This window comes from Euleptes europaea, chromosome 13, assembly GCF_029931775.1.
Source record: "Euleptes europaea isolate rEulEur1 chromosome 13, rEulEur1.hap1, whole genome shotgun sequence".
In the NCBI taxonomy this organism is placed as follows: Eukaryota; Metazoa; Chordata; class Lepidosauria; order Squamata; family Sphaerodactylidae; genus Euleptes; species Euleptes europaea.
The window spans coordinates 29,130,732-29,154,621 of NC_079324.1; the positions used below are offsets into that span (position 1 = coordinate 29,130,732).

General features: G+C 46.4%; 1 protein-coding gene across 1 annotated transcript; it reads right to left on the minus strand.

Annotated features, from left to right (window-relative positions):
* Positions 1-345: 345 nt before the first annotated feature.
* COMMD5 (COMM domain containing 5) lies at positions 346-23,679 on the minus strand. The gene is made up of 7 exons (XM_056859574.1): positions 23,508-23,679; positions 19,613-19,773; positions 18,405-18,433; positions 13,151-13,201; positions 7,932-8,027; positions 5,765-5,840; positions 346-492 (listed from the first exon to the last, which is right to left on the minus strand). The coding sequence occupies exons 1-7, from the start codon at positions 23,677-23,679 to the stop codon at positions 391-393; spliced, it is 687 nt and encodes a 228-aa protein (XP_056715552.1). The 3' UTR covers positions 346-390.
* Positions 23,680-23,890: the final 211 nt, after the last annotated feature.

A 23,890-nucleotide genomic window follows, 5' to 3' on the forward strand; every position in this document is an offset into this window, starting at 1 on the left:
TCCCCCCCCCCCCCCACCGGCTCTTCTTATGCTGTATGTTGACTGAGCAAATCATTTGCAAACTCTCTAAAATAATTAGGGAGATGAATCATAGCTCGTTTGGAAAAGGGCTTCTTAGCATCTATAGGAAGGTTTATTTTTAAAACCGTTTTGATGAATCATACAAGAGTGCTCATCAACGGCTAATGCCATTTTCATTTATACGTAGAAGAAAAATAACAAAGAAAATGATCCAACAGCAGCTTCCAACACATGAAGTGAAAAATATTTACAGCGGGTTTCAGAAAGGTTATATTACAATAAACATAATTTCAAAACAAGAACTCCTGATTTGATGCTTTTCGTGGCTCTCTTGGCCTTATCAAGTACCGATAAATTATCAGAAAATGTTCAGTCCTGAATCTTTAGAATGCTCCTTTTTTCTAGATCATTCATCTCCTTCAGGATCAAGGCAACATTATATCTTAGTTCTTGAAACTTTGCAACAGGTACCTAGAATACAAAAAATAAATAAAAAATAAATTGTGATTGGACAAAGTATATCTGTACATGCAAGTTCACAACTACTAGCTTCCCACTGTTAACCAATTAATTCCTTCTCCTCCTTTGAAACTTTCTAATTAAATGAAACAAAAAACCATCGGATTTATAGAGAATTTTCCAACCACAGGACATGATAGAAAGTTACAGGATTTGGCACAGGATGGAAAAAGTGGAGAGAGAACTCCCCCCCCCTCCCAAAATACAAAAACTTGTGCTTGGGGCTTTCATGCGCCAGGGTTTTATTGGCTGGTTCTTAATGGTTGTTCACTTTAATGATCTTAGGGTTTTAAAAAATAATTTTATTGTGTTTTATGAGCTGCCTCAAACAGGACTCTGAAGAGGTAAAATAAATGATTGCGCACCACTTACATAGCCTTGTGGGGGCATCTTGCTGGCTGCTGCGGGACATGGGATGGACTACAAGCAAACTAGGACCATTGGCTTTTGCGTCTTAGGAGGTGACTGGAATTTACAGAACCAGAAACCTTGACAGGTTCAAAAGTTTTAATACTGGTTAAAAAAAAGTAAGGACATTAATGTATATGTGAATTGATTGAGAAAGGGACCGAAGGCAGGAAACTTGGCCAGTGGTCCTGGTGCTCTCCCCTCGACAGGTTAATTTCAAGAGCACTTGATGCACAGAGGAGGAGAAACAGGTGGACAAACTCCAGATCCACTCCAGCCTTATTCTAACATGTGATCTGTGCATCACATGTTGTCATTCTGCCAAGAACTTGTGATTCCTTCCTCCATTTCACCCTCACAATGATCCTATGAAGTCAGTTAGACTTGGAAAGAGTAGCCAAGGCCAGCCAGTGAACGTATGGATGAGTCAGAATTTGAATCTAGGTCTTCTCAACCATACTCCAGCACTCTGAACTGCTACATCATACTGGCTTTCCTCTGCATACCCAACAGACAGTAGAATTCCTGCCACTAGCAGTTGAAATTCTCCCTTCACCTTCATGGAATGATAGAATAATGATGCAGGCTTGCAAATGGCTATTTGCTTAATCATCTGTGGTGAGCTACAACTGCATCCAGGCAACCAGACGGGAAAGCTTTTATAAGAAATGCTGTTTCTCCTGTTCGGCTACAAGTGACTGACATAGGTATATCTGAAAAGACAGGCTAGTAGTAGCTTTACAATGGATGGAGAAGCCAAGGGTTAGGACAGGGGCACCTGATACAATGGGAGGAAAACTGCAGCAGACCAGGAAGAGTTACGGTTAATCAAAAAGGCAGGAACCAGACTGCTGATTTCTCTCACCCTCTTAAAGAGTGCACGGGGACAGGGGAAAACACTTTAACTTGCTAACCTTGCAGCCAATGGATTGGATAACAGGAAGGTGCCGGAGCTCAATAGCAGAGCCTGTGCTTGGCATGCACAGAGGAGGCTGGCAAATGATGGCATTGAGGAAGATCCTGCTGGCTTGCTGAAGCATGCCTGCAGCCACTGAGGTCGTTCTAACCTAACCTTTACCCTCCTCTTCCTGCAAATATTTAATCCAGGCAAGGCCAGAGACACAAAACCCCTGGACAAGAGCCAAAGCCTGAGCTTGCCAGACCCTGACCAGCCCAGATCTCTTTGTTCAGTCATCTGAAGTTGCCCTCGTTTTGTAAGAAGAAAAGTTGGTTTTTTTTATATGCCGACTTTCTCTACCACTTAAGGAAGAATCAGACCGGCTTACAATCACCTTTCCTTCCCCTCAACAGACACCCTGTGAGGTAGGTGGGGCTGAGAGAGCTGTGACTAGCCCAAGGTCGCCCAGCTGGCTGTAGGAGTGGGTTCTCCAGATCAGAGTCCTTCAGGGCTAAAAATTCTCAAATAAATGTTAAAAGTCTCATGTTCAATCCCTGGCATCTCCAATTAAAAAGACAAAAGATGCAGAAAGAGAGCCTTTCCCAATATCTGATGAAATCCTGGAAAGCTGCCATTAGTCAGACAATAGTGAGTTATATGGACTAATGGTCTGACTCTGTACAAGGGATAATAAATTCAGGTGACTAATCACCAGGGAAGCAAGACAGTTAATACATTTATATTCCACCTTTGTTCTATAGCAAAAGGTGCCATATATAGGATTCCTCAGTGTTTTCTCATCCAGACACAGATGAACCCCAGACTTGCTTAACTTTAGCAAGATGATTATCATGTGCCTTTAGACTATGTCCTAGGATCATAATATAAATCTACAAAACCTATCATTTAGTACCCTGACTGGCCATATATGACTATGCAACATTTTTTTAAAACCCAGATTTTTAAGTGTTGCCTTGCCTGATCGCCTGGAGGTTAGTGTCACTCACCATAGCTGAGTGACTATTTATGTGTTTGCTAATAATAATGGTTTCAAGGATATCAAATCTTTTTGACATTCTAAATGCAGCCAAGGAATATCTTATATTCAGACTGCTGGGCTGGATTTTCTTTCAAGAGCAAATTTTAAAAGTGTTGTAAATGACCATGGGACAGGTAATTTGTTGTCATCATGGCAATGCAATCATTCACGATAATATAGCAATTACACACACACACACACACACATACAAACAATCTGGATGCGTAACTTTTAAAAAATATAAAGCTAGAGACTGAAAAACTCTTCCTCGTATTGTTCTTCCAGACAGCCACCGCGAAATAAAGTTACATGATCCCAGCCACTTAACATATGAGCGTGTGGGCCTTATAAAATGTGATCTCCAAGAATCAATTTCTCTTTCAGTCTGCCTGCCAAGTCAAGGGTTGTTTACCTCCCTGTATCAAATCCCTTCCTTAGATTCATGGACAGGATTAGAGCTAAGCTGTAGAAATGGCTACTGATCTACTGTAAGTAACAATCTGCCTCCCTCGCAGCACACTTTAAATGTAAGGTTCTTCAGGGACACCGGTCCCACACACAAAAGGCAGCCATGCTGGATTTCCAAACAACAAAAAACAGGCAACACGCAACCTGCTGTTCATAGGAGCGCTTCGCATCTGCAAGACTACACAATCTTTGTCATTCTACATAACATTAAAGCAGAATGACATTGTTACCACCAGGCTTCGTGCTCGTAATGACTAAATAATGGGTTTGCTCACATACAGTGGGAGCCCATACATGACTGCTCCCAGAATGGGTGGGAGCAACGGCTGGATTTATGCGTGGAACCTGTGTGGAGGTGTGAGCAGACGTGAACTTCCCCTGGGATGCTGCCGAAGTGGTCCCACGCTCCAAAATGACTAGAGAAGCAAACCACACCAAAAGCATCAGTCGTACGGTGCCATTTTACTAAGCCGTTCATCAGCACAGGAAGGGCAACTTATTTAGCACCACAGAAGTGTATCATGAGCTCAAAGGTCATAAATAATCTGCATCTTTGCGCTGCCAGTTTACATAAAACCTGCTCGACTGGGGCAAATGTCAGGCCAGGCTGCATAAACAGGAACCTCACTCCGAATTTAAGTTTTGGGGAGCATGCTTTTATAAAACCACTCCTGGCACGGACACTGGAAAGTTCCTTCCTACTTGCTGACGAGCATCTCAGCTACTCAAGGAAATGCTGAAGGTTCACAACAAGCCATTTACATTTGAACATTTCAGACCTGTTCCCAGGATGTTCTTACGCATCCTTCTGCAGCCAGGAGTTCTGGGGATAAGCTGCTTTCTCAAAAAAAATGTTTAAAAGTGCTGCACCGCCAATTTAAAGAAGAAGAGTTGGTTTTTATAGGCCAACTTTCTCTACCACTTAAGGAAGAATCAAACCGGCTTCCAATCACCTTCCCTTCCCCTCCCCACAACAGACACTCTGTGAGGTCAGTGGGGCTGAGAGAGCTCTAAGAGCTGTGACTAGCCCAAGGTCACCCAGCTGGCTTCATGTGTAGGAGTGGGGAAACAAATCCCGTTCACCAGATTAGCCTCCGCGGCTCATGTGAAGGAGTGGGGAATCGAACCCAGTTCTCCAGATCAGAGTTCACCACTCCAAACCACCGCTCTTAACCACTACGAAACAACAGCAGCAAACAAAACAAACAAAAACCAGCAAAGCAAAGCTGCAAAGATAAAGTAACGTAAGCCATACATAGCAATAGGAATTTTTAGAAATAATAGTAACATGTAATATTTATATAGCACTTCCAGTCTATGGTGAGCTTCACTTAAATTACTGCAATTATCCTTACAACCACCTTGCAAGGCAGGCCAGTATTATTATTACCATATCGTAGACAGGAGACTGAGGCTGAGAGAAGCTTGCTCGAAGGCTACCTAGAGAGTTAGGGGCGAACATGAGATTTGTACTAGCAACCTCCCAGATTCTTTTCCATTTATACAACACCGGTCACCCTTCCTTTAATAGCATTCCCCATGCAGTAGACCAATGTATGTTTGCTACCTGATAACTGTGCCATCAAGTTACGATATGCTTGTGCTGAAGGGGTCCTTGCAGACCAACATCACAAACAGAACTTCTGTGCTGCTTTACACACAACACTTGTCCGTGGAGTCAGTTCACACGCATGCACAAACGCCCATCATCAAACAGCAGACAATCAGAGCAGCAGACAATTAGAGGGAAACCAAAGGAGGCACAAGGATGCAAGACCCAACCCCAAATCATTAGGGGGAAAAATGGGGATTCATCGGGAGAAAGATGCATCACAGGAGTCTGAGCACAAATGCCTTGTTTAAGCAAGAAAGCGAACAGAGCAACTAGCTGAAAAAGAAATTATTTCTGAAGGCCAGAAGGCTTTTGGCAGTCATGATTCCTATGAAGAGTTAAAACTCTTCCTATGAAGAATTAAAATGTCGTCCCCCCTTGTATCCGTTTAGAAGAACGAGAACTCGGTGGAGCCAGTGTGGGTTGGCGGACACTCCGGGCTCTTGTTGTCTTCGGTGGGCTGGGCATCCTCTCCCATTGCTTCCGGTGGGCTGGCTTGTCATGCGTTTTGGTACATCCCATGGCCCTGAAATTGGAATCTACTGCATTGAAGTCCCTCCCCCTCCTCACAGGGGAGGGGCCATGGCTCAGTGGTAGAGCATTTGCTTGGCATGCAGAAGGTCCCAGGTTCAATCCCCGGCATCTCCAGTTAATGGGACTAGGCAAGTAGGTGATATGAAAGACCCCTGCCTGAGACCCTGGAGAGCCACTGCCAGTCTGAGTAGACAATACTGACTGTGATGGACCAAAGGTCTGATTCAGTATAAGACAGCTTCATGTGTTCATGTGTTCAACTCACTTCAAAGCGATGAGCTGTCCCGTCTGAAAGCTTCATCTGCATCAAGATGGACGGCTGCAGAGCACGAGCCAAGGAGCTGAAAAGAACGACAGTCCTGCTGTTAGAGCCGGACCAGACATTTAAACGCCTCACGCAGACCCAGCAGAATTCCGCCTGTATTGTCAGGAGGATGCATTTGTGCCTTGGGGCCAGCAGGAAATTGGCTGCCAAAGGCTTGGAGCAAGGCCATCTTCTTTCCCTCCTGTGAACTTAAGACACCAATGGACATACAGGGCCACAATGGCTGACCTGTCACTAGGGAACTCCCTTTCCTTGTAGTCACAGAACCAACAGAGACCCAACAGGCAGTATACATCATAAACCCATCTTGTAAGAACACTATAAAAGCCATGCTGGATCAGACCAAGGCCCATCAAGCCAAGCAGTCTGTTCACACAGTTGCCAGCCAGGTGCCTCTAGGAAGCCCACAAACAAGACGACTGCAGTAGAATCCTGCCTGTGTTCCACAGCACCTAATATAATGGGCATGCTATAACACTATCGTAGCCATATTAGGATGAGCAATCCTTTCCTCCTCTGAGGTCAATCCCAATTTTATGCAATGCTGCTATCCACATTTCTTGTTAGGGCAGCAGACCGGTACACTAGAAGACAGCCCTCAGTCTCTCTGCAAAGACCTATTACCCTCTTGGCTAGGCAAAAAGCCCATCTAACTGGCAGCATTATTTTATTTCTACAGCTCTCCAGCCAGCAAGCAGCGGAGTGGGAAATGAATCACCGTGGGTGCAGATTCTGCCTGCCAAACCTGGGCCAGGAACCGGCAGACAGGAAGCTGAAGAGGGCACTCTAAGCTGAGGTGGCTGCCAGATGGTAAACAGGAAGTCCCAGAGGGAAGCTTGTGGGGAATGGAAAATGGAAGAAAAGATCCAAAAATAGAGCCCAGGCCGCCCCGGGGTCCATGTCACAAGGGTGTGTTTGTACGTCCCAAAACAACTGGGCTGAAGAATATTTAGCTACAGCTTTTTTCCGTCTCTCTCCAGCACAGAATACTGTTTGGTCAATCCACTGAGGATCAGTGCTGACTCCAAGTCAGCAGGAGCATCCAGTTTCCTTCCCGCCAGCAGGGGTCAGCGGGGTCAGGCCAACAGGCCAAGCTGCTCCAGCCACCCCTCCTATCAGCAGATCGGCTCCCTGCCGCCCACAGCCCAAAGCTACTGCCAGGCAAACTAACCAGCAGGTTGGGAGGATGGAAACGGAGGTTGGGTCTAACGGGCAGTAGGTGAAACAGCAGCCGGTGGGTGAGGGCTGAAGTCAAATGCCTCAAAGGGACACGAGCTGAGCAAAGGTCTCCTGCTCCTTCAGTGGACTCTGCCCCTGCCCCCAGATGCCTGGAACTGCCTCCCCAAACACCTGCAGGATGCTGCCTCTCGCTCCCCTCAAAACCCAACTTTTCTATCAAGGCTCACTTCGGCCTTCCTCCTTCCGGTCAGACTCTGGTGCAGGCAAGTAATTCTATCGCATCTCCGCATTGGGTGTGAATGGATCATTCAATCTCTCCCAAGCACGTGCCCGCAGAGGAGGCTGCCCATGCAGTCCCTGCATGAATCACTGCTCCTGGGTTAGTGTATTCCTATTAGGAGGGATGCCCCGAATACAGGGGCTTCTCCAAGAGTGGGTGAGAGCCAGCATGGTGTAGTGGTTAACCGCGGTGGTTTGGAGCGGTGGACTCTGATCTGGAGAACCAGGTTTGATTCCCCACTCCTCCACATGAGCAGCAGACATTGATCTACTGAAATGGGTTGGCTTCCCCACTCCGCCACATGAAGCCAACTGGGTGACCTTGGGCTAGTCACAGCCCTCTTAAGGCTCTCTCGGCCCCACCTACCTCACAGGGTAGTGGGAGGGGAAGGTGATTGTAAGCTGGTTTGATTCTTCTTTAAGTGGTAGAGAAAGTTGGCATATAAAATCCAACTCTTCCTCTTCTTCATGCAATTCAGAAGCCTGGAAATGCCAACCTAACTTTCACAGGAGGATCCAGTTGACTCCTTACTTCCTGCCCCCAGTTTATAATCCAATATTGTATACAAAATCACCTCTGTTCAACAAAAAGAAGGGGCAGCCCCAGATGACTCAACCCTCCCAGTGAAGACACCTTATTCTTCTTTACCTGGTAGAAATAGCCACATCCACTCTCCACTTGAAATCTTCAACTCTAGGCAGCTTGTTGGCTTGACTCTGAATTGTGGCTTCAAGAATGGGTCGCCTGATAGTGAAAACAAAGCATGAGAAATAGCACAAAAATGTAAGGCAAGACCCAGTGGCAATGAACTGGAAAGACAGCATAGCTTACATGAATAATCAAAAAATAAGGTGTTGCTAAGACAACAAGCTGTAGCCTGGGAGATATCCAGCTTGAAAGGCCATGAACTCTCCAGAGGGTTATGCAACTCACTTGCTTTAGGCTTACCTTGCCTTGGTAATTGTGGCCTACCTTGCAGGGCTGTAAGGACTGATCACACATATGGAATACACTGACATTCTGAAGCACCTTTCTTGCACTTCTGGGGGGGGGGGGTGTCTTACCAGTGTTCATGTCTTTTGAAACAGGTTTTATTCAGATTAAAGCTGCTACTGTGGTCATATGAGTTCTAATATTGGTTTCTATGCTCTTATCGTTCCTACTGTGTATTTACTCACTGAAATGCTGGTTTTAGCATTTAATTGCTACAGATCTTTTTTTTACTTTGAAAAAACTGCCTCTTGGTCACCTTGCTGGAAGCTGTCTGGTAAGACTGAAGCAGGATTTCAAACAAGCGAAGCAAAATAAAAGCGAGGTGTTATTGGCATGCATCCAGCCACACAGTTCCTCTGATAGAACGACATTTCCATTTGCGGAAGAGATGGTGGCGATTTCTACTAATTCTCCTCCCCGGCAAACATCTACTTTCCTCTCTAATCTGATAGCCCCCTCCCCCCCGGAGCAAAGTTTCCGGGGGCTGAGAAGGCTGCAGCCTGCAAAGTCCATGGATGGTTGGATACCTGTCAACATCTTTTTCATTCCTCAACCCGCCCTATCTAAAATTATCTGGGCAGGGAACAACAACAAAACATGAAAATGCCTCCTTGAAATTACAGGGCTGGATCTGAACACATGAACATATGAAGCTGCCTTATACTGAATCAGACCCTTGGTCCATCAAAGTCAGTATTGTCTACTCAGACCGGGAGCCACTCTCCAGGATCTCAGCAGAGGTCTTTCACATCACCTACTTGCCTAGTCCCTCGAACTGGAGATGCCGGGGGTTGAACCTGGGACCTTCTGCATGCCCAGCAGATGCTCTACCACTGAGCCACGGCCCCTCCCCATCTGTAATGGTTGTATAACTATCCTTACCAGTGAATGGTGCTGTTGCATATCTGAGGGCTTAGGTTGCTTCCATGTTGTGATCAGGGCTTTTTCTGTGGTGCTACTCACCAGAACTGAGCACTCGTACCTTTGAGGGAGGGCTCTCCCAAGTCTGATGTGGCAATTGATAGCAATAAGCACAATGTTACAGAAGAAGAAGAGTTGGTTTTTCTATGCTGCTTTTCTCTACCACTTAAGGAAGAATCAAACCAGCTTACAAGCTCCTTCCCTTCCCCTCCCCACAACAGACACCCTGTGAGGTAGGCAGGGCTGAGAGAGCTCTAAGAGAGCTGTGACTAGCCCAAGGTCACCCAGCTGGCTTTATGTGGAGGAGTAGGGAAACCAACCTGGTTCACCAGATTAGAGTCCACTGCTCATGTAGAGGAGTGAGGAATCAAACCCAGTTTTCCAGATTAGAGTCCACTACTCTTAACCACTACACCACGCTGACTCTCTGACTAACCACACCTACCATACCTTTCTTTCTACAAAAAACAACAACCATAGATTGTAACTGTTTTAGGTCTGTGTTGGAGACCACTGGGAAACTTTTTATTAGAAGGGGGTTCCTTAAACAAGTGTGTTACAGATCCAACCAATTTTCCCACTTGTGGAAAAGAACCTTTGACACAAAAAAGACTGTATTGGGCTTCATGGGACCTGCATGGACAAAAACCACATGAGCAAAAAGACTCGGGAAGGAGGTGGCTCGTGTGAGACCCAACAAATAACGGACTGGATCCAACCCACATTTTCCAATGATGAGTGAAACATTAACAAAAGCCATTCCAGAGTTTTAAAAAAATGTTTTTTCATGCATCCCTTTGCCAAGAGAAAGGAAAAATAACCCATTATGTCAGAATCAACCTCTAAATTGTCAGCATCCAGTTCGTTTCCAAAAAACATCAGCATCACAGTTCTGGCACACAGCCAAATGTCATCTTGTTACAAGAACCGAGAGAAGATTGAAGTTCCTTATGTAATATGTGAGCTCTCTTTTCTAGCGTTTGCCTAATTTAACACATGAAAGCTTCAGAGCCTTCTTGTGTATTCTGCTGGGCGGCAGGAATGAAACTCATTGCATACAAACAAGACATTTACAAGAAAAACGGCACACAATTTGCACCAAAGTGCGTACAAACATACGTAAAAGGAGGAGTCATTTGCACACTAAAAGCACATTCATTGTGTTCTTGTCAAATGCACCTCATTGTCTCAAGAGCTGAGCTCAGGGAAAACGGTTCTACAAAACAAACCCTCAGCTGTGCATAGCGCTGACTGGCCAATGACTGTGGTATCACAAACTCCCCTTCCTGGGAACTGTTCTCAGTGTTTTAAACAAAAAATAAATAATGAAATGAATGATCTGTTGACTGTTTAAACAAAGCAGCCCCTTGGCAAACTGAAAAAGGCAGGCAGCCAGCCAGTGTGGTGTGGTGGGGTTAAGAGCGGTGGACTCTAATCGGGTGAACTGGATTTGTTTCCCTGCTCCTCCACACGAAGGTTGCTGGGTGACCTTGGGCTAGTCACAATTTCCTCCAAACTCTCTCAGCCCCACCTACCTCACAAGGTGTCTGTTGTGGGGAGGGGAAGGGAAGGTGATTGTAAGCTGCTTTGATACTCCTTAAAGGTAGAGAAAAAGCGGGGTATATAAACGAACTCTTCTTCTTCCTAAAGTGTTGGGCAAGGGGTAAGTCTGACAGCTGAATTATCCATCCAGCACATTTGTATCTCACGTTTCCCCTGAGGAGGTAAGGGGCGGTAGATGCATGGTTTCTCCCTCCTCTTTTTTATCCTCACAGTCCAGTGAGGTAATTCAGACTATGAGCGAGCAAAACAGTGATGATCACGGCCGGGTAGGAGTTTGCAGCCAGAGCCTGCAGCCCGCCACTCTAACCATGACATCACATTGGCCATGTAGGAAGAAGAGGAGTTGGTCTTTATATGCCGACTTTCTTTATCACTTAAGGGAGAACCAATCACCTTCCCTTCCCCTCCTCCCAACAGACACCCTGTGAGGTAGGTGGGGCTGAGAGAACTCTAAGAGAACTGTGACTAGCTCAAGGTCACCCAGCTGGCTTCATGTGTAGGAGTAGTGAAACCAACCTGGTTCACCAGATTAGCATCTGCCACTCATGTGGAGGAGTGGGGAATCGAACCCGGTTCTCCAGATCAGAGTCCTCCGCTCCGAACCACTACTCTTAACCACTACACCATGCTGGCTCTCTCATGTATGCAAGTGGAATGTACACAGGCCAAACAGAGCGGTACTAAACAGGTGAACGTTTGTAATCCCACCAATTCGTTTTTTAAACTAAGGGAATCCATCTTTTTAAAGTGTTTTCTGGTCTGCTTCAAGCTTGAGGATTGTTTGATCAATATCGTATCAGACTGCTCTGCTTTTCTGCTCCTGCCTGGTATGTTTTTATCAACCTGTTTTTTATTGGTTTGGCTTGTTACCGTTTCTCATTTATTTGTTGGTAACCTTTTCAGTTGTGAGTGCCCTGTTGTGCAGCAGCAACAGACAAATTTTCTAAATAAAGACAGTATCTGTGGACAGCAGGAATAAGTGAGGAGGTTTCTTAGCTTGGAGCCAGCCTATTTAAGAGATTCTCTCCACCACTGCGTTTTACCACAACCTGGCACACTTGCTGGTAAGCCATCTGTGCTCTGAGAAGGCATGCAGGAAGTCATTTGCTGTAGCTGCCCCTTAAACCTTAGAATTCTCTTTCCTGGAGACTCGGTTCGAGCTGGAGCCTCTTCCAGAATTTTTAAAAATCCAATTTAGGTTTTCATAGCCAGGAAAAGGGAAGGACGACTAGCATGTTACCAGCCCACGATCTCTTGGGATGGGAAGTTCCCCACGGCCAATTAAAATGTTTCAGTGCCCATATCAACTGGTGCCTTCTTGCCAAAGAAAGGTTTGTTTAAAGAGGAACCCAATTTGGGTTTCATTTCTCTTTCAAGGCGTGGCCGTCCTCTGACTGCGCAGTCACACCTAGAGCACAGAAAACACATTCAGCAGCTGCCTTCCTCAGCCTAAAAAGTAGGTCAATTAGGTTGGGTGTAACCCTGGAAAATGACAGCCTCGGAAAGGTTATTAGTCAACCACTGGATGACGATCACAGCTATGGCTTCTCCGTACTAGCAACCCACCTCAAAAGGCCGTCATATGGCCAGGCTGGAGAGAAGCTGGCTTAATATTGTGTTAATTTTGTAGAAAGGGCTTATTCAGCTGGTTCTAGAGGATCCTGCCTCAGTGTTGGCAGCTGAATTGGGTGAGAAGGGAGCACTCTTGCAGAGTCATCTTAAGCAGGGTTATGCCCTTCTAGGCCTACTGACTTCTAAGCCACCCTTCCAAGACTACCTTTAAAGTTTGCCCCTTGCCCGTGGCTAACAACTTTTCTTTCTGAGAAAACTGCTTTAAGGGGGGAAAAACCCCCCTCTCCTGCCCAGTCCATGCTGTATCATCTAGGTCTATATGAGGGGGAAAGAGTTATGAAGTAGGGATTATTTATGCATACATATATGATGTGCGAGAGCCAGCGTGGTGTAGTGGTTAAGGTGTCGGACTAGGATCTCGGAAACCCAGGTTCGAATCCCCACTCTGCCATGGAAACTTGCTGGGTGACCTTGGGCCAGTCTCATGCTCTCAGCCTTGACCCTGGCAAGTATTTCGATGGGAGACCTCCAAGGAATACCGGGGCGTGATGCGGAGACAGGCAATGGCAAACCACCTCTGAATGCCTCTTGCCTTGAAAAACAGACGGGGTTACCATACGTCAGCTGTTGTCTTGATGGCCCCAAAAAAACAACAAAAAAAGCACGTACATGTATAATTCCCCTCCCAACCAAGTGGGCTGGAACGTTTTTCCACTTATCTTCAAGGCCATAGTAAAGCACCGCTGATTGAAAAACGGCTCAGAAAATGATAGCACAGTAAAGAAAGAGAATGCAGTTGACTTATAAAGATTACCAACCTATTTCCAAAGGCTACGGTGGTGAAGTCCACAATGAATTCTTCTGGGATCCTTAAAAAGAGAAGCGTACAGACTGAGACACAGAGTAAATGCTTGCAATTAGAAAACTTTCCATTTAACAACTGATTTTTTTCTTAAAAGACCTGAACGCAGACTGCAACACAAACAATACAATGTGTGCTATGCCCAAGGGCACCATTTGGGGATGCAAACTTTGATTTTTTTTCTAACAGAGCGGTTCCTCGGTGGAACAGGTTTCTTGGGAGGTGGTGAGTACTCCTTTCCTGGAGGTTTTTAAGCAGAGGCTAGATGGCCATCTGTCAGCAATGCTATGACCGTAGGCAGTTCATAAGAGGGAGGGCATCTTGGCCACCTTCTGGGCATGGAGTAGGGGTCACTGGGGGTGTGGGTGGGGGAGGTAGTGGTGAATTTCCTGGATTGTGCAGGGGGCTGGACTAGATGACCCTGGTGGTCCCTTCCAACTCTTATGATTCTATGAAATGGCAAATTAAGAAACAAAAGAGCCAGTTTTTTGCCTGGAGGCCTCTAGCCCTCGCTCATTTTGCTGTGTCATGATATTGCACAATGCTATAATACGAGGCTTTAAACGGAGGCTTACGGCACCTCCGATTTCATCCCAAGCTTCCACTTTTGAGCCACCCGGTGGAGATTTCAACTAAGTCGGTGTAACAAACGTTGTGTTTTGCTGGCTAATTGGAACAAGCGATCACACCCAGACAATAGAGGTGGATTGCTCTAGCGTTACATCACTGACCTCTGCAAAACAGAGGAAATGTTTTGAAGTGGGACAGCGTCTGTTTTTCTAAACCACAGATTGTCTTAACCATCCAAAAGGGATCAATGGAGACTTGGGCACATGCGGGAAAGGAAGATGCGGCGACGGATGATGCCATCGTCCAATTAAAGCCAGGCTCTGCACTCAGCACTGAATCAAATGGGACGTTATACAACTGGCTTCCTGTGACCTCATTAGCAAAGTATTGCATGAGGATTACATCCAATGGGACCAAAGTTATGCTCATGTTATGAATGACAAGAAGAATAGGGCGGGGGGGGGGGAGCAAGTGCTGTCCATCATCTTTTTGTGGCATGTTTCTGTCAAGTCTTTGCTACTTTTGCAGACTAAGTAGATCCCCGGAGAATTTATTTACTTATTTTATTTACAAATTTTATATCCTGCCTTTCTGCCTTTACAAGGTTCGCCAAGGCAGCTAACAATTTAAAACATACACAATACAATGACATTATAAAACTATTAAAATTAACCCCTCCCAAAGATACATCGTTAAAACAATTTTTAAAAGAGTTAAAAAAACAGAGATAAAATATGTACAAAACAGTTGAAAACAACCAAAACATTAAAATATTGATTAGGAAGGAAGGATCACTGAGGGAATGCCAAATGAACCTTACTTACTTAAATGATTCTACTCATTTAACCTATAGGTTTTGAGTAGTGCCACATTAGAATCCAAAACTTACGTACAAACAAATCACCAACAAATCCCTGCTATCAGGGGGAAAACTCCTTTGGTGTTTGTTATGAACTCATCTGGCATATATTATGAAAGGATAAATAGTCAATATCCATTGCCTCCACTTTCTCCTCCTCACCCACACCTCCTACTGGCTGTAGGACCGAAAATATTGTTTAAGACAGGGGTGGGGAACGTCAGGCCCGGGGGCTGTATAAGGCCCGCGAAATAATTTGGTCTGGCCACTTCATGGGTCCTGGCAGATCTCTAGCTCAGAAGGATCTAAGACTGGCAATCCGCTCAAAAGCGAGTTGTTCTATGTGGCAGACACTTGGAGCCATCTCCGGTCGTGCCTCTTGGCTAAATGTTTGACCAAATATAGCAGGCTAATTTTTAAGTTGACAATTTTGTATGGTCCGCGAATTATGTAATAAATATCCAAATGGCCCTTGGCAGAAAAAAGGTTCCCCCAGCCCTGGTTTAAGAGCAGCAGCAGCTGATGGTATATAGATTACTGGCGACTGCTCAGGTCACCATCTTTCCACCAATCACCCCCAGAACACTTGAGTTGCTCTGAGCACTTCTGAGGAGAGTTACCAGATGTCCGAGTAGCACCCAGCTCGACTTCTCCTTAACAGCTAAGCTAGGTGGGTCTGTGGAAGTTCTGAAAAGCTCTCTGGAGAAGGTAATGGGATGGATGAGGGTCGATGAACTGAAGCTCAGCTCAGAAAAGACTGAGGTGCTGTTGGGCAGTGGAGAAACTGCTCAGGGACTGTGGAGTCAGCCTGTCCGAGAACAGGTTGCCCTCCCTGCCAAAGGATCGTAGCTTGGGGGTGCTACTGAGCCCTGGCTTTTGGCTGGAGGCTCAAATCCCCTCTGTGGCATGTAGTGCCGGTTCACCGGCTCCAGCTCCAGCTGTTCCTTGAAAAGCATAATCTGGCCACAGTGATCCATGCTATGATCATATCTAAATTAGATTACTATAACATGTTCTATGTGGGGCTGCTGAAAACAGTCTGGAAAGTTCCACTGATCCAAAATGAGGCAGCAAGTCTGTTGTAAGGGGTTGGTTCCAAGGTATCATCCCTGCACGAAAAGATCTGCCCTTGCTGCCCATCTGTTTCCAGGCGCCATTCAAAGTGCTGGTTCTTACCTTCAAGGCCCTAAACAGCTTGGGGCCAGGGTACCCGAAGGGCCATCTCCTCCCATACTATCCAGCCCGCCCAGTTAAGATCTGCCTCTCAAGCCCTGCTCTCTGTGCCCCTGCCTTCAGAGATGAGGCAGGTGGCGACCAGAGACAGGGCATTTTCTGTGGTGGCACCTCACCTTTGGAAACACCCTCCCCATTGAGGTTAACCTGGAGCCAGCTTAACTTTCTTTTAGGCGCCAGGCAAAACACATCTTTTTACCCAGGCTTTTAATTAGGAGGAGCCCCGTGGCGCAGAGTGTTAAGCTGCAGTACTGCAGTCAAAAGCTCTGCTCACGACCTGAGTTCGATCCCGACGGACGTCGGTTTCAGGTAGCCGGCTCAAGGTTGACTCAGCCTTCCATCCTTCCGAGGTCGGTAAATTGAGTACCCAGCTTGCTGGGGGTAAAGGGGAGATGACTGGGGAAGGCACTGGCAAACCACCCCGTAAACAAAGTCTGCCTAGGAAACGTCGGGATGTGACGTCACCCCATGGGTCAGGAATGACCCGGTGCTTGCACAGGGGACCTTTACCTTTACCTTTTTTAATTAGGGGTTTTACCTTACCAACTTTTTAAATGGCCTGCTTGTGGTCTGAGGTCTGTTTTATGGATAGCTTTCCTGCTGTTCATGTCTAATGGCTTCTTATTTTATACTATTACATTATTTTAATTATTAGCCACTGTTACATTATTTTAATTATAAGCCACCTTGTAATTATAAGTCTTTTCTAAGTTGACTCTGAAAAGACAGCATAGAAACAAGCTAAATAAATAAGCAAGACTGCATTACAGGGGCACTTTTTATGTAATGTGATCACTGGACAGGATGATTTAAGAGCACAGAGAGAGAAATCCCTGACCAAGGAGTTTGCAGTCTAAAGAGGGACTCTGCCATGTACCAGGGACATGTCCTGTGTTGTCTCTCATGAAAAGAACACAGTTATGTTGGGGGGGTACATTACCATGGTGCCGGGAAGGCCACAGAAGGGTCTATTCAGCTCTTGATGTCTGCTCAGGTCATCAACGCATGCAACAAGAAGTGGCCTCCTCATGCAAAGTAGGCTAATAATTGGCACAGATTTCACTTTCCGGTGTTTGAAGTGCTTCATATACATTATCTTGTAAGCCCCAAGTACAGGAGAACCTATATGACGGCCCGATTGAATGCTCTGCCGTCACCTGAGTAGAAGGGCAGATTTAGTAAAGTTCAATTTTCCAATGTGGGTCTGGCAGTATAGGTTCAATGTCATTTGTTTTTCCATTGTCCGTTATTTGAAGTTGATAGACAGAGACTGGTTAAGTAATTTGAAAATGGAAAGAAGGCACTCACCCTTCCTGAATGTTTTAATAACAAACAAATGAGAGATGGTAAAGACTGCAAAACGTATTTATTTTGACTGCCAATTTTAAAGGATAAGGGGAACAAAATATTAAATATTTTGGCCCCTGTGCTTTAGTGTAGTCCTGCTTAAGACCCATTGGTCATTCGAGCAGAATCAGTAAAGTAAAGCTTACCTTGTAAGATACAGGCAGGGTTTAGATTTATCAGACAATGATGAACCCTTTCACTTTCCGATGTCTGAAGTGCTTCATATACACAATCTTGTAAGATACAGGCAGGGTTTGGATTTGTTAGGCAATGGTGAACTTTCTGGGGCAAGCCAAACCTATCTAGACAGGCTTCTCTTGAACTGAAAGGGAACTAGGCTGCTAGAGCTTAATATCAAAAAGTTGGCAAAGCAGCTTTTACATTAACTCCTGGGAGAAAGCCAACAGGAGCTGAGGAGCTTCTGGTACAGGATGACCCATCCCAAAGGGATAGCATAGTGCACTGCTGGGAAAATATTAGTGGGAGTTGGCTAGAACTTGAGAATGAGAGCAGGGTAATAAAGGAAGGTTGTGTGGGGGAAACCTAAAGGTGAGGGAGTCGGGGATCCTTAGAGAGGGAAACTAAGCAGAGTTGTCTACATGCTGATGCTAGAAGCCTCCGAGCCAAAATATGGGAGCTGGACAGCTCAGTGCTGAATGACAATTTAGATTTAACAGGTGTTTCAGAAACATGGGGGATTGGGGAACAATCAAAAGGATATGGTTATCCTTGGATGTAAACTCAATTGACAGGACAGGGATGGATGTGTTGGCAAAGATGTGGCTTTGTGCATCAAAGAGAACACAGCCAAATAAGCTAGAATATCCCCCACGGAATTGCTATGAGTGGAGACACTGGTCCCTAAGGGTTATTTAAAAGTGGGGGCATACTATCGCTCCCCCCGATCTAAACCCGGAGGTAGATCTCAAGATGCAGAGGGAAATAAAGGAGGTGACTAAAGCAGAAACTATTGTAATACTGGGTGACTTGAACTACTCTCACATTGACATGGCAAACGTGTTCTCATGATGTAGAAACAAGGTTTCCAGACACAATAAATTAGACCCTTGGTCTATCAAGGTCAGTACGGTCTGTTCCAACCAGTAGTGGCTCTCCAGGGTCTTCAGGCATCCATCAAAGGGGCAACTTATTCAAGGATTAAACTGATAATAACAACAGCAGAAATACTGAAAAGACATACCTAAGTTCCTTCAGATCTTCTTTAAAAACCTGAAAACAAAACCAAGATTATTCTACAGGTCTGGCAATATTTTACACATTCTTAAGACTGCCTTTCCACATGTTTCAGACACATGTTTTACAAAACAAAACAAAAATGTTACTAATGTTTAATATGATAAATGAAGACTGGCAGTGCTTACATAGAAGAGGCGCTCCCTTTTCACTCTCACATAGAAGAAAAGCCCTCTTCCAAGAGTTATTTATATATTTATTTAGATTTATAACCCGCTTTTCCTCCACCATGCAAAAGTGGTTTACAACACCCTTCTTCTTCCCGTACATCATATCCTCACAACAGCAACCCCTGAGGTAGGTTTGGCTAAGGGTGTGTGACAGGCTTAAGGTCACCCAGCAGGTTGTCACAGCAAAGTGGAGACTTGAACCTGGGTCTCCTAGAACCTAGTCTGACATTCTAATCACTACACCGCACATACATATATACCAAAAGACATCTGTTTTCTCCCCTCCTTCACAACTATCGCTTTACTCATGCTTAACTTTAAATCAAGTACCATCTGCAGATTAATCAATTAAAACACATACACTAACTCGACTAAAACTTCTTTAACAGGGGGAGTGAACTAGCTTCAGGATCTTCATGGGAACTTTGACAGGCGCTAACCAAATTACATCCCGGCACCCAGACACCTGTTTCAAATGAGTGCCTCCACCAGTCAGGCAGTTTTAACCCACAAGACTCAGAGCCAAGCTATATGTTACCTTTTTCATGTGTGTTTCCAGCAGCCATGGGGAACTGCTTCTTAAAAAAAGAAAACAACAGAGAGCACAAATGGGCTTGGAACAGCACCATGGGGGGGGTGAAGGAAGGGCTCTTGCCTCCCCCCACCCAGTTTTCTTGCACGAAAACTGCACTTGGGGGAATTATTTTGCTGCTCTATGTGGAGTATCTATACACACGGAGCAGCAAAATCAGTGAAATAATTCCCCCCCCCAATGGCATTATCATGCCATAAAATGGCTGGTGGAGGGGGGAGACAGAAGCCCTTCCTCTCCCCACGGCACAATTCTGAGCCCATTTGGGCTCTCCTTTTTTTGGATGCAGTACCCCACAGCTGTTGTGCGGATGCGGGGGGGGGGCATGTGGAAAAAAGGTAACATATAGTTTGGCTCTCTCTTCCTGAGAAACACACATGCTCTCTTACTTACATCTTCTTTCAAAGAGGAAGCTGGAAGCCTCAAGGCCTCTCTGAGGAGGGTATACATGCCAGAGATGAGGATGGCAAGCTGCTCGTCTGAGAGATTGGCGCTCTCGGCGATCAGTTTCACAGACTCTCTGCAGTCTCTTCCTTCTAAAGCACTAACGGTGACTGTTTAAAAAAAAAAAAAAAGCAAACCAACACAGATTATTCCAACAGCATGTGTGCACTTTTTCCCTCCCGGGCAAGTGGCAGACTCTTCAATGTATTTCCCCTTCACACAAACATGAATGCAATGAAAGGAGTTTGTAGAAGGGTTGCATCTAGTGGACTGCATGCACCGGTTGGGATCCTAAAGACCGGATTCTTGTATGCAACAGGGAGCTTATCCAGTGCCCTTCGATATATGGTGATGTTCAACTGGTAAAACATTTACAGCGCATTCCTGACTTCTGAGGACGAAAGTCCTCAGGCGGCCAGGAAGGGGCTGTGCCGGCGTCTGCCCCCCCAAGGCATCAGGGCTACTTACACCACCGCAAGAGGCCCCAACGCCAGCGGGGAGGCCCAGACGCTGGTCTCCCGGTGATGCTGTGGCAGCACCACCCTGGGATGCCGACGTGGCCTTCTGCTGGCATCTCACCGGCATAAAGGCCCGTGCTGGCGTTCTGGGGAGTGTGCTGGGGTACCTGGAGGCGTGCTGGGAGGGGGTGCCCTTTCAGCCTGGCAAGCCAACAGCAAAAACGGTGTTGCTGTACCTGCTTTTTAGCAGGTGCAGCATCACTCTTCTCAATGGGGTGAAAAGCCCCATTTAAAAAGAAAAAAGCTGCAAAAGGGCTTTTTTTCAAGGTTTCGGCAGGTGAGGAACTGCTGGAGGAGCCGCAGTGGCACCTCTGCCATGCCATCGCTGCATGCCGAAAGCTCAGGAATGAGCTGTTAGAGAACCTTTCCAGATGCAGGACTCATCTTTGATCGCAACCTGCTGAATGGCCCCCACTCCTAATTATTACTCTTTATCATTCCCTAGGCTTTTCTCACCCTCTTACATACATCTTTCAGTTTCTCATCATCTCTTTCTGTGCTTCCTCCTCATTCCACTTTGCCTTCTCTTTTTCTTCTCTTTAAAACAATACGCGAAAGGGAATGAGTGAGCCCCTCCAGGGACTCGCCAGTTGAGGACCACAGTTCTATTTGCTCCTCCTGCAGAGGAAACCATTTTGCTAATACAGAAGTTGCGACAGCAAGCGTCCATACAGCTGTCACCGGATGGTTAATTCGGATTCCCACCACCATTAGAATACAATTCACAGACTCCCCAGCAATTCCAACGCAGAGGGAGTGTCAGATAGGGCTTCTGACAGCTCCGGTCCCAAACAAGATGGTTTCCCCGCAAACAAGATGGAGTTCTCTGTGCACTTCTCCCATCCCCCCGTTTTGTACACGAGCTCCGGCCAGGGATTTGCAATTGTATTGGGACCCGCCCGTGTAAATCTCCGATCTGATATCGGGTCCCGCGCACAAAGTCGAGAGCTCGGCCATCTCCTCCACTGATTGCTCTTAAATGTTTCTGTTTCAGTTTTATTTAAGTCGTTACCGGCAGGAAACGACTACATTGTCTCTTTGTTCCTGTAACCCTATTGTATCAGTCCTATATATGTATCCTCTCCCCCCCAAGTCATGTATTCCAGCCCTGTTTGCCTCCTTACTGAAATCATTGACTTTCGGAATAAATCTTTGAATCGCTGCTCTGCCTGGATTCGAGTTCTATTGCCTGAAACGTCGTGCATTTGCTGAAGCCTGACAGGGAGTCATCAGTCTTGCCCCTCCCCATATACCACACATGCACACACACATTATCAGTGAAACTGACTTTAATTCCTTTAATTTTTAAGAGGAAAATCAGAACCCAAAAACTCCCACAACTGCTGAAGCAAGAAAGAGGTTTTGTGACATCAGAGCCACCAGGGCTTAATGCAACAACAAGAAGTTGGTTTTAATATGCCAACTTTCTCTACCACTTGAGGAGGAATCAAACGGGCTTATGATCACCTTCCCTTCTCCTCCCCACAACAGACACCCTGTGAGGTTGGTAGGGCTGAGAGAGCTCTAAGAGAACTGTGACTAGCCCAAGGTCACCCAGCTGGCTTCATGGGTAGGAGTGGGGAAACTAACCCAGTTCACCAGATTAGAGTCCTCTGCTCATGTGGAGGAGCGGGGAGTCAGAGCCGGTTCTCTTGATCTGACTCCACCACTCCGAACCACCACTCTTAACCACTACACCGTGTGGCAACAGAAGCCAATTGAGCTGGATCCTGACGTGCAAGAGGTCACTGGCTAAGAATGTAGGGTCTACACTCCTGCAGTTCCAGCATCCTGTCACTGGAAGCAAATGTAAAGCCTTCAGTCCAAACATCAGGAACGGGGTGGGATAAACCACGGTCAGAGGAAACAAGCCTCTGAATACCCGTGCTAGGAGGCAGCTTCAGTTGAAGGCCTTGGCCTCTATGAGCCACTTGCTGCGTGCAACTGGATGCTGGATTAGAGGGGCCACATCCACTAGTCTGATCCAGCCAGTGCCGGATTTACGTATAAGCTAAACAAGCTATAGCTTAGGGCCCCACTCTCTTGGCCCCCCCCAAAATTTAAATCAAACAATTATTTCACTATTAACAGACTTCTTCTTAATTGTATTTCAGTTCAACAATTACTTTGATAAAATACGTATTTTGTTATGTGCAAATGGCTTTAGATACCTATTAGGTCCATAAATTACCATATAGCAAATATTCAACACAAAAAACAGCGGCAATTTGTTGTTGGCAAAGGACAGCAGGACATATAAAGGGCCCCATTACCTACAATAGCTTGTGCGTGTGAAGTGCCGTCAAGTCGCTTCCGACTCATGGCGACCCTATGAATGGAAGTCCTCCAAAATGTCCTATCTTTGACAGCCCTGCTCAGATCCTGCAAATTGTGGCTTCCTTTATTGAGTCAACCCATCTCTTGTTGGGTCTTCCTCTTTTCCCGCTGCCCTCCACTTTTCCTAGCATGCCTGTCTTTTCCAGTGACTCTTGTCGTCTCATGACGTGACCAAAGTACGACAGCCGCAGTTTAGTCATTTTAGCTTCAAGGGTCAGTTCAGGCTTGATTTGATCTAGAACCCACTGGTTTGTTTTTTTTTGGCCGTCCACAATATCCGTAACCGTCTCCTCCAACACCCCATTTTCAAAGGAATCTATTTTCCTCCTATCCGCTTTCTTCCCCGTCCAGCTCTCACACCCAGACATAGTAATAAGGAATACGACGGCATGAATGAATCTAGCCTTGGTGGCCAGGGACGCATCCTTACAATAGCTTAGGGCACTGGTTCCCAACCAGGGGTCCGTGCACCCCCAGGGGCCCGCGAGAACTAAATTAAGGTCCGCGAAACAAAGTTATAAACCCATAATAAAATCATATTTTCAATTAAAAGTTCTCTATTATAAAAATATATGTTCAAATATTATTCTAAGTTTAATGTTTAACAGTTATGATTAAAGTTTATTTTCAAATCCTCGGAATTTTTATTTTGAACCTTGGGGTCCCTGCACCGAACCAAAAAGTCCTAGGGGTCCCTGGTCAAAAAAAGGTTGGGGACCACTGGCTGAGGGCCTCGTCAAACCTCAGTCCGGCCCTGGACCCAGCGAGGTCCCTCTGACGGCGTCATGGCACCTCCAGCAACTCAAGCCGGGCCTTGCAGGCCCACGCGAAGGAAGCTGAAGGCCGGCGACCAGGCCTCCGCCCAACCCTGGGCATGCTCACGCAGAAGCCCCATGGCATTCAACCGCATTTACCCCCAAGTAAGCGTGCGGAGGAAGGATGGCGGCCTTGAGGACTGCCCCCCCCCCCCCGCTGCCCACAGCCTTTACCTTTCAGTAGCTTCCGGAAGGTGTCTTTGCCCAGGCCCCGCACGCTCTTGGCCATCGCCTCCACCTCCGGGGGCAACCGGGCCCCCAGAAAGCTGACCCTGCTCAAGCTGCCCTCCCCGACGAGCCCCGGGGGCGGGTAGGGAGGGGGCGCGGCCTTGCCCGCAGCGGCCATCGGTCGCCTAGGAAGCAGGACCCAGGAACACCCCCACTCACACACACCCACCGCTTTCCCCTCCGCAAAGCTTCCCGCAGCAAAAGGTCTCGCGGCTCTACCGTTCCCGGGGACCCGCTTCGCTGCCCCCGCGCGCCCCCTAGCGTCCAAAAGGCACAAGTACGATGCCAGGCCTGCTTTCCGCTGCTCTCCGCCGCCGGTCAGGCTGAGA

What these genes read in the sequence shown, in the direction of transcription:
- COMMD5 (XM_056859574.1), bottom strand. Translation starts at nt 23,679, where the DNA reads ATGGCCGCTGCGGGCAAGGCCGCGCCCCCTCCCTACCCGCCCCCGGGG. An exon ending in ACCGTAGCCTTTGGAAATAG is followed by an intron (nt 8,028 to 13,150) that starts GTTGGTAATCTT and finishes TTTCACTATCAG; the next exon opens with GCGACCCATTCTTGAAGCCA. An exon ending in GATGTGGCTATTTCTACCAG is followed by an intron (nt 5,841 to 7,931) that starts GTAAAGAAGAAT and finishes CGTTCTTTTCAG; the next exon opens with CTCCTTGGCTCGTGCTCTGC.